The sequence below is a fragment of the Limulus polyphemus genome, unplaced genomic scaffold (assembly GCF_000517525.1).
Source record: "Limulus polyphemus unplaced genomic scaffold, Limulus_polyphemus-2.1.2 Scaffold1796, whole genome shotgun sequence".
Lineage (NCBI taxonomy): Eukaryota > Metazoa > Arthropoda > Merostomata > Xiphosura > Limulidae > Limulus > Limulus polyphemus.
Window position 1 is genome coordinate 212,941 of NW_013667406.1, and position 11,107 is coordinate 224,047.

At 34.9% G+C, this 11,107-nt stretch overlaps 1 protein-coding gene across 2 annotated transcripts in view; it reads right to left on the minus strand.

Annotated features, from left to right (window-relative positions):
• LOC106464967 (ubiquitin carboxyl-terminal hydrolase 5-like) overlaps positions 1 to 11,107 on the minus strand; it is a 206,504-nt gene that overhangs the window by 185,763 nt on the left and 9,634 nt on the right. For both annotated transcript variants that reach the window (XM_022392775.1, XM_013925142.2), the window contains exons 2-3: positions 7,288 to 7,413; positions 6,944 to 7,001 (exon numbers count right to left, since the gene is read on the minus strand). In XM_022392775.1, coding sequence (XP_022248483.1) covers positions 6,944 to 7,001; positions 7,288 to 7,413 — 184 coding nt within the window. The remainder of the gene's footprint in view (positions 1 to 6,943; positions 7,002 to 7,287; positions 7,414 to 11,107) is intronic.

An 11,107-nucleotide genomic window follows, 5' to 3' on the forward strand; every position in this document is an offset into this window, starting at 1 on the left:
TATATATATATATATTCAAAAGATAACTTACCCTGTCACAGTCTCACTGAAGTCTGAAGAATGGCTACAGGCAGAAAAGAACCCAATGATGAAGAAACAGTGATCTGATGCAGATAGTGAGATATGAACATCTTTGGTGTAGACTACATGCCCAATTATAGAATTTCTTCCATGGGATGATGGAGATAAGATGCCAGGGAAGAGGCAAGGTGCCTGATCTGATGACAAGACACCTGGAATAAATAATGAGAAGAAGAAAAGGAACAATAAGCCAATCGAATTAAAAGCCGAACCCAATTGGGCAGGGTGGAAGGAAAAAGGATATCTGTCAAGCAATGAATAGACAGGAACGGGCACCACAGAAGGAAGCTGTGCGGGCAACATAACAATAAAGAGCACATACAGGACATAGTACCCTATCCAGATCCAACCAAGGATATAGGTGGGAAATGAAAGGAAGGGAAGTCAGTGAGAAGGAGGAGTTACCTTCACCAGCTCCCAATGTTTTGGGATGGAAAGATTAATCTGTATAAAGGAGAATATATGTGGAATGATATAGTGTATGTGAAATGTTGATGTCAAATAACTCTGACTGATGACATCCACAGGCCAGTAGGAGAATGAAATAGGTCTTATGGGATCATTGAAAACTCTGGCATGAGAGGAGAGATTTAAATAGAGGCAAGGTAAGGCAGTGAAGAACCACATTAACATCCCAATCTGGAAGGACTGCATGCTGAGATGGATGGCAAATCCAAAAGGAATGCAATAATAAGCAAAAGGTAGGAGAGGTAAAAACTTTACGATACCCGGCAAAATGAAAAGCGTGGAATAAGGCAGCCCGATAACCCGCGATCGAGGAGACAACCCCTGATCAAACAGCCAAGTGAGGAAATGCATAAGATGAGGAACAAGCTGAAAAGGAAGTGACCCACTAGGACAAACCAGATCTCACCAGGGACCGGATAAAAACTAAGTGTGAAGACGGAGTATATGAAAGGACAGATGAAATGCTGGAGACCAAATCTGACAAAGAAGGGATGGGATAAGAGGAAGAAATAATGGAGAGGCAGATTGTAGCTGGAGCAACTGCAGAAACCACAGTTGTGCTGGCTGGTTTGGAGCAATCAGAAGGACTTCACATGAAGTGGCATGGAGAAAGACAGATGGGAGGATAAACATACAGGTATTTGTTGTTCCAATCTTGACTGAATGCACTGACAGCTAGAGCAAGTGGATGAGGAACCACAGACCAAAACATAAGTAACTTGGTATGGAGGGATGTGGCAAATGCATCCAGGTGAGGAGTACCCTGCTGAAGGCATAGTCACTGAAAAACAAGACGATTGAGAGACCACTCTGTCAGATAAACTTTGTCAGGACAGGAAAGACGATCTGCAACAAGATTGAATGCATCCGGAACATGGCACACAAGATGATGAATACTGAGCATATGGGCTCAAAAATGGAGATCCAAGGTTCAACCTCAAAGGGAATGAGAATGGGTGTCCCCTTGGTGATTGATATAAGCCACAACCATAGAATTGTTGGAATGGATCGTGACCAGACGATTCATAGCAAGATGAGGAAAATTATCCAAAGCACAACATACAGCCAGAAGCTCCAGAATGTTGATATGGTAAGATCTTGTGACCAGAGACCACCAACCTGAAGCTTCTTGCTGATTGACCCATGACCCCCAACCCTGAAGGGAATTGTCCATGAAGATATGCAAATCCTGACAAAGGGGAGAAAGCAGAACATCCACCAACATGTGAGCCCTGTCCAACCACCAATAAAGATTGCAGACAAAGGAAGGAAGAAGAGAAATAGGAGCCTCTAATGAATCCCGTGCAAGATTTCACTGGTATAAAGAGCCCACTGAAGAGACCTCATATGAGCTTGACCCAAGTGGATAAGGGCTTCCACAGAAGACGATGTCCCCAAAAGCAATAGAACTTCGTGAGCTGTAAGAGAGAGGGAGCAATAAGACTGTGAAGAACTGAAAGCTCCATCGAATGAAGTCGAAGAGGAGAAAGCTGGGCCCGACTGAGATGAGTGTTGAAAAAAAGACACCCAAGTAGCCAAGACACTGGGTAAGTATAAAAAATTACTTCCTCAATTTGATTAGTCAACCCACTTAAGTTACCTCCAGGAGCAGTAGATGAGCGTGATGGGTAGACTCCCATTCAAAACGAGCTAACAGAAGCCAGTTGTCCATGTAATGATGCAAGTGCAACCCTCAAGCATGCAAATGTCAGGCAAAAGACTTGACCACATGACAAAAGCCATATGGGGCTGAAGCAAGCCCAAAGGACAGGGTCAGAATTGATAAACTATCTCATGATGAACAAACGCAATAAAGCACCTCAACAGATAAGATATTGGAACATGCAGATAAGCATTCGCGACATCTAACTTGGTCATCCACAAACCTGGAGAAAAAGACCATCTGAGGGTGAGAAGACTCCATAGTATATCGGGGTAGAACTAAAATTGATTGAGGCAAGACAAATCCATCACAAGCCACCAGTCCCTGGTTTTCTTGGGTACCACAAATAGCCTGGAATAAAAACATGAATAAGGATGAGTGACAGGTTCAATGGCATTCTGGGAGAGAAGATCAGACAGATGTTGACTGGAGGTAGGATCCTATGGCAATGAAAAGGATACGGGTACCCGAAACAATGGAGGAGGGGAAATGAAGTGGATGACAAGTCCCTCAGATAATACCCGAATAACCCACAGATCTGTGGCGAAAATTCGCCAAAGGGAAGCAAAATCAGTCAAGCAAGCTCCCACTGGACCTGATCCCACCGGTACTGTTGGTGACATGTCCATCTGCATCAAATAATATGACAAGATGAGGAACCCCTAGAGGTAGGAACAAGTAAGGGCTGGAAGGAGTGGGACGGGAAACAGTAATAGGGGCTTGTGTAGGCTCTGAATAAAACAAATGATACACCAAAGAAGAAAGGGTTTTTTGTTGTCTCACCAATTCCACATGGGATTCCAAAGTCTCAGGAATTATACCAAAAATATAATGTTGGAGAAAAAGGGACATACTTAAGTCCTGCATATAAGTTGGAATTAAACAAACCTGGGACAAAACAGTGTCCCTCCTCAGAAGATCCCAACAACAGAGAAACCATGTGTGTAATAAAAGAGACAAATAAAAAAACGTGCCAACAAAGAAGTCATCAGGAAGAAGATATCCTTGAAAAACCTTCAGGATCTCAGTAGATTACCTCAGAAAGGAGGTGGATGGTAGTCAAGCATCATAGGAGAGTCGATAGGGTAAGACGAAAGTGAAAAAATAGGTGATGATCAGGATGATCAGGGTCCAAAACTAAGCATTATCTTTCATGTGTACAAGCAAAGAAGGAATAAACAGGAGCAAACATTTTCATCTAGGTATACATGTCAAAGAATAAGGAATTAGGATCAAATATTAATAGTTATGTATATATGACAAGGTATAATCAATTAAGACTCAGCATTATCTACCAAGAATATACGTGAAGTAATGAATGAGATGTGAACATTATCTTCCATTTGGACATATGAAAGAGTAATAAATGAGAATTAAATATCAATGACTATGTGTTATATGAGAAAGAGCAACTAACTGCAACTAATCATTAATATCTATGTTTACATGGTAAGGAATAAGAAAATATGACCAATCAACAAAGTCTATGTGTGTACATGTGAAAGAGAGACGAACTATTGCTAAACATAATATACTAAGTGGTATATGGTAAGGTATAAGTAACTATGATTAAATATTATAGTATAGATAGTACAAGTTAATCCTATGACCAGCGGCTATAGGCATTTTCCATAGATAGTATCGCCCTCGTCATATTTTATTCCAAAAATAAAACCAGTGATTGAAATTATTTGAAATTTGACAAGAACTTTCCTAAAAGTATGTAGTTTCAAAAAATAAAATAATTTTGATTTTTCTACTATTTGTAATGAAAATTCGTTATTTATTGTAGTTATTTGCTCTCAGACTACGAGTAGTTCACCCAAAAGGTGATTTTCATGTTAAGTATAAAAGTACTATTTATCATCTTTCACATTTCACTTGCATAAACTCTAAAACCTCGTAAACGAATATTAAAGTTTTTTAAGTTAAATTTTTTATTTTATTTTCCATTTCCTCTATTACTAACTCTATTATTATCATCAATGTACAATGCAAGAAAATATTTAAAATTAAGAAATAAAAGTATGTACATACCTTTTAACTTTTCTTTGAATAATCTTAGAATATCTTCTTTGAGTCATATGTGTAATTTCACATCTTTATTTTTTTACTTATAGTTTATTTTCAATATTTAATTTTCCTTTTGTATTCTTTATTGTTGATTATTTATGTTGACACACATCAACGGGTGCCCCATGGGTGATATAACATTATCTTTGGCAGAGATGGTTTAACCTGCAGCAAAAGTGTTTGCACTCGCTTATTTATAGAACACATGTTGAATGAGGCAAAGCATAGAATAAATAATAAAAATCATTAAACCTTTCAAATATTAATTTTAAAACACAAATACTATGTAATTAACTAAAATATTAAAGTAAAACCTAAGTGCAACTCAACTATCTATCAAACTAATATGTCTATGGCAAGAAAAAATAGTCAAATCCTCGGAATAAGAATCTCCAAGAATGCACTTGGCAACTGTACACCTTCAATAGTCAACTTTTACATTGTGTAAGATCGCAAAAAATGTAGAGGAAATATATATTATCAAATCTGCTCTGTCTATTAGTTATAAGCATGCCATTCAAATCTAATCTGTTGCTAAGCAACATCCTCCTACTGGTGGGGGAGAACTTTCACATTGTCACTCTTGGAACTGAGTTCTTGGAATTCGACCTAGTTAGTGGCAAACATGCAGTATATGTATGTACTTTGACTGTCTGGGTAAAATTTGTACTAAGGCACAATACAGTTGGAATAAAAGAAAAAATCTAAGATATTTTTAACCAGGAGCATGTCATGTGACAAGAAAACTGAAGATTTAATTATTATTTTAGATGTTTCTTTTGAAATAAAGGAATTAAAACTTACATAATATAAAACTTTGAATCATAATGTACTTGATAATGTTAAGTTCATTAAACTACATTGATAGTATTGTGCTTTAATTAAATTTTGAAGATAATGCAGTAACACTTTGTGATGTGCAGAAAGGAATTTAAAGAGCGTACCAGTAGTTGTAAGGTTACAGAGTAATGAACTAGTTCGAAATGAAATATCATATATGGACATGTTGAGGAGTAATAAACAATGTCTAAACATTAAGTCCTATGAGTTACATGTTAATGAGGAATAAACTATATCCAAACAGTAGCATCTATGTGTTACCTAGTAAGACATGATGAGGCACAAAACAGCAGGAGTGAATTGAACCCCAAAGAAAATGCTGGGGTGGAACTAACAGGAGAGAAGAAAGAAACAGCAAGTAGAAGGCTTACATTAAGTGGGAAAGTCAAGAGATATTCAGTAGATAAAGAAGTATTGGGTGGAAAGTCAATCCATTCCATCCTCCTCAATTTCAGCTTCAAAATCTGTAAAGAGAAATGTGTGGCAGAGATGGAAGAAGAAGGTCCAGGTGATAACATGGAACTCTCCACATAGTGGATGATAGGACATTACTCTTCTTCTTACTGTATTTTTAATCTGAACAGCAGCACCGTTTGCAATACACGATGACTGTCACTATTTCAACAGGCAAGAACTTTTTAAGTATTTGGATAACAGTGAGTGATATTTTAACTCATATCAGCAGAAAAAAAAGAGTTCTGTTAATCTTTGAATTCATACTGAAATGTTGAAAATACATAGGAAATTTGTTAAAGTAGTTTAAGAAATCTCGGCAAACATATACACGTCTAAGCACAACCATGCAGAGGAAAAGAATGAAGTATTTCACTTTCGAATGAAGAGGGTGCATTTGTGCAAGGAGGTGTGTTGCACTCCTATTGCAGTAGCTCAATTTCACATGATTCATGTAAATTTTAAGTGGGAGTTTTCACAAGGTTTGTGACATGCAAGTCTCTTAGGCAGATCAGTGCAATTTCAAGAGGAAAAAAGCTTTCTGTGTATGGAGGTGAGTGATCATATCAGAATATCACTTTGAACATAAAGAAAAAAAGTAAGTACCAAATATGTCCACTATTGGACACAACCACATCATTAATTTTGTGGCAGAAAACATCCTTGTATCAATGTGCAATGTACTGTCATCCATCTTGTGTGTGGTTAAGTGGACGGGTCACATTTTCTGCTTTTTGTCCAATGGGGCAGTTTTTTTTTGTACTCATCATTTTACTTAATGTACAATTGGTTTCTACTACATCTGGTCTCATACATACTTGTTTCAATAAAGCAAGTACAGTATATTAAAATTGCATGACATACTTGTTTCAATAAAGTAAGTACAGTACATTAAAATTGCATGAAATTATATTTATATCTAATATACAAGGAAACATTTAACTATTTTTATGAAACAAATTTCTCACAAGAAGGCCTATAATCTGTACCATTACATATGAACACTAAAGTAGGCAAACCAGCATTACAATAGGTACTGAACCACATTACTGATTCTCAATGTAGTAGCAAAAGTATTTACTTGAAGTCAAGGCAGTAACGTCACTATTTTTCAGCAGGCAACTGAACCAACCACAGATAAAGCTAGTTACTTCTGCAATTCTTCCTACATCTATACTGCAGCTAACACCACTATTTCTACTTTACATGTAGGTCCTCACTCTAATACATCATTATGTGTGTTCTACATTTCCTTGGTTTTTGACAACTGTATGATATGTGCATTTTTTGATGATAAATTGTAGGCAGTTTTGTCCTAAGTAGTATTATATTTTATTCATGTAACTCATTTTGGAAATTACTTACCAATAGCTAATCTTGTTGGTTTTTTTGTTTCATCACCACAACCATTGTCTTGTTTCAACTTAAGAAAAAAAAAAAAGGACAAATATAAGTTACCAAAAAAATACATGTAATATTGAGAAACAAATATAGCAAACCAGAAAAAAAAAAGTTCTCTAATACTAAAGATTTGATATTATTAATCTCCAATAAATGATATAAATTAAAAATAGTTTCTACAAAATAAGATTGGTTGAGTTTAAAAGTATACATTCACTGCAAAGCTGTATTCTGGAGCAAGTTTATTCTGTTTGTCTAGTTTTATGAAGGATAATGTTTTGTTGCTGACTGTAATTTAAATAACTCACCTCTTTCTTGATTCTTTTTATATGCAAATAAACAGCATTCCCTGTTTTCTGATAGTGCCTTTCTACATGATTGTGTCCAAAGCCCAAGAATGTATTTAAACAGATAAATAAACCATTTTCAGAATCCTAAGTACAAAAACAGAAAGAATATTCATGAAAAAAGTTATTTCAGTTAATACCAATATTTTCTATTTGTTAAAATTTTGTACATAGTATTCCAGCTTTTTTCCCTCACTTGTGACCCTTCTTATTTTTCAACTATTGTATATAAGAACATAATAAAAATCAAGGTGTCAGAAGCCATTTGGTCCAACGATGTCATTCTCTTAAGGAGTAACAAATTCAAATATTAAAAAATCTTGCTTTATTTCATTTTGAAAACCAACTTAACCATAGTTCTTCATTTCAACACACCTCATCTAACAAACTTTTAAAATAATTCAAATTATATATTACCACACAAACCAAAACGTCATGAGAACCATTCCATTAAGTTTGTATTAAGCAAAAAAAGTATCTGAAAACAACTCTGGATCCAGGATTCTAAAACATAAACTTATTACCTTTCTTCAATACAACACCAGTAATTGTTCCAAGTTTCCATAACCCAAGTACATAACTTTAAACTTAAGAATAAGACTCATTTTCAGTGTTCTTGCTCATTCTATAAGACTTTTATGGTAATTTTGGATAAGAGAGGCATTCCAACAAAATCAGTAATTCCCAGCATTCATGCATCATCATAAAATTTAGAAATATTACTGTACAAGAAGCTATCCAAATTATTCACATAAATAAACAATGACAAAAGGCCTATAAAATAAATACCTGATAGACCCACATAGTCACATTTTCCTACTTAGAAAAATGCCCATTCATCATTACTTTCTACCACTCAGCCAATTTTATGTCTAGTTCTTAACTTTCTCATAGAACAATTAATCTTTTATGAGACATCACATGCTTTCTAAAAGTCCCTATCCAAAACAATAGACATCCTACCAAAAAAAAAACCACAATTTGGTTTAGCAAGTAAGCATATTTATTGAATCATTACATATATGCCAACTTTTCTTAACAACAGATTCTAATACCTGGTTAACAAAAGACATCAAATAAATAGCCTATTATTAACTGAATCTTCCTCTTTATTCTATAAACAGAGATCCTATGTGCAATTTCTGAGCCATTAAAAATTCCTAGCATGGGGGATAAAATAGCTTATTGGATAGAAGAGTGGCTAAATGGAAGAAGGTAGAGGGTTGTTATAAATTGAGTTTGGTCAAACTGGATTCATGCCATAAGTGGGGTAACTCAGGGCTGTCTTAGGACCTTTGATCTTTTTGTTTTACATCAATGACATAGATGAAGCAATGGTCAATAAATTACTTAAATTTGCTGATGATGTTAGGTCTTGAGTGTTGCTAGCTGTGAAGAGGATGCTGCTGATTTACAAAAGGATTTAGATCATTTTGTAAGTTGGGCAAATAAAGAGCAGATGGGTTTTAATTATAATAAAGGCAAAATAATGCATATGGGTTATCATAATTTGAATTATAAGTATAATGTGGATGGGAATAACCTTAAAAGGGTTATCAAAGAAAGGGATCTTGGAGTAGTGGTTGATCAGTCTCTCAGGTCATCCAAGCAGTGTGCTGTTGCTAGTGGTAGGTCAAATAGGATTTTGGGTTGTATCTACAGAAATATTGAATACAAGTCTCAAGAGGTTACAATTTCATTGTATAGGTCACTGGTTAGGCCACACTTGGAGTATTGTGTAAGTATTGCACACTTACCTTAGGAATTGAATTGCTGGAAAGGGTTCAGAGGTGGGCTACTAAAATGGTGCTTAGGATGGAGAGGTTGTCATATGACGAGAGGTTAAGATCTCCAAAACTGTTTTCTCTTGAAAATGAAGAGTTATAGGATCTGATTGAGGTGTTTAAGATTGTGAAGGGAACTGATAGTGTTTGATGCATCATCGTTTTTCATACTTAATGGCTAGAATAGTAGGACTAGGGGATACATAAATTTTGGCAGAGTAGGAGTCATTTTCAGCTAAGACAATTTTTCTAACAGTTTGCCTTCGGATGTTGTGGAGACGGTAAATTTAAGTGAGTTTAAGAGAAAGCTTTTTAACTATATGAATGATTAGGGCTGGATTTGAGGTTTTATTTATTTAATAGTTTTAATTTACTTTAAAGGATGAAACAGCCTAAATGGACCATTAGGTCCCTTGTTGTCCCTAAACATTATGTTATGTTAAAAAATAAAGTGTTCAGTACTTTACAGACTCCAATAAACATTTTATGGGTCTCAGTACACCACGTCATAGCTAAAATGTACGGTTACAGCTACTGTACTTCTAAAAAAAAAGAGTTTAAAGACAAATGTTCCACATAATAAAAGAAACTGGTCCCATGAAAATATAATTCTATTAGTAGCTTCTACTACATTTTTACTGACATAAAAATAACCTTATGCTGATAAAACGTTTTTCCATTAGCAACTTCACAGTGTGCTCTTACCTAATTTTACAAAAATACTCTATTCTACTACTTGGTATGAGATGTAATATTCCATCACAATTAAGTGTGTTAATAATTTTGTAGTTATCACATTCTTCTTATCTAACCCATTATGGTTTTTTGGTAAGAAGTGTATAATAACATTTCAAACATATGTACCTTATCTGTTGTATGTCACTAAAATTGAAGCCTTTTTCTGAAAGTCAGATTTCAACAAGCCATATGGGTTACAATACACAAAGATTCATAATGAAAGGTTATTCATATTCTGTTGTCCTCTTTAAACTAAAAATCACAGTAATGGGAGACTGGTAAAATATTACACAACTGACACGTAATTCATACTCACTTTAGCAATAATCCTCCCATCAAAAACAATAAAAATCACATATACTGTAACCCCATGAGAATAGTTCGTAACATGCATGATCTTTGCAAGTAAAAACTTTAACTGTGCTAGGCTCCACATTTTTTTCACTAATTTCTTTCTTCAAATAAAAATTCATGTAGCTTTCAAATATTTGTCAGGCACTAGAAAAGAATGTCCAAAAACTACTATAATTTAAGTAAATTTCTAACTAAGCTATAAATAGGTTACACAAATACTATTAGCTACTTGAAGCTGAACTAAAAATGATCACACATAAGCCATTGGAGGCAAGTGTCTACATCTGCCTGCCTTAAATAAATAAATAACCATAATAAGATACTACTAGACAAAAGCTCACTCTTGGTTACAAATATTCTCATCAAATAAGGGCACACAGTAAAGAGAAATTTATTAAAACTATGATAAGATGGGAAGAACTACACCAGTGGGTGTCCCAAATATATCTATATCTTGGCAATCTGAAAAGGTAGGAGGTTTACATTTTATATTCTAACTTCTCAATATGTTTGTGCCTCTACTTGGTTGTTAGTCTCAGCAGCTTGTTTTTGATGTAGGAATATTCTGAAAAGGAGAACTTGAAACTCAGATGTCCATGTGATACATAAGTGAAAATTGAGAATTTTTTAAATGTTTCCTTTCGAAATTATAATATTAAAACTTGGGTATCGAATCATGAACTATGGTTTGATACCAAGTTTTCTGAAATACATTGATAATAAAGTTGCTTAATTGAATTTTGAATGTAACTCTACAAATGGTCAGGACATGTGTTCTTTGACCCTGCAGAGCATACAGGGTTAACCCTTTTGAGACGGGTCATGGGTGAAAAGCAAAGTCATCTCATTTGTTGACTTGCGTTCAAAATTTTATTGAACTACTATTTCATGAATTGATGTCAATA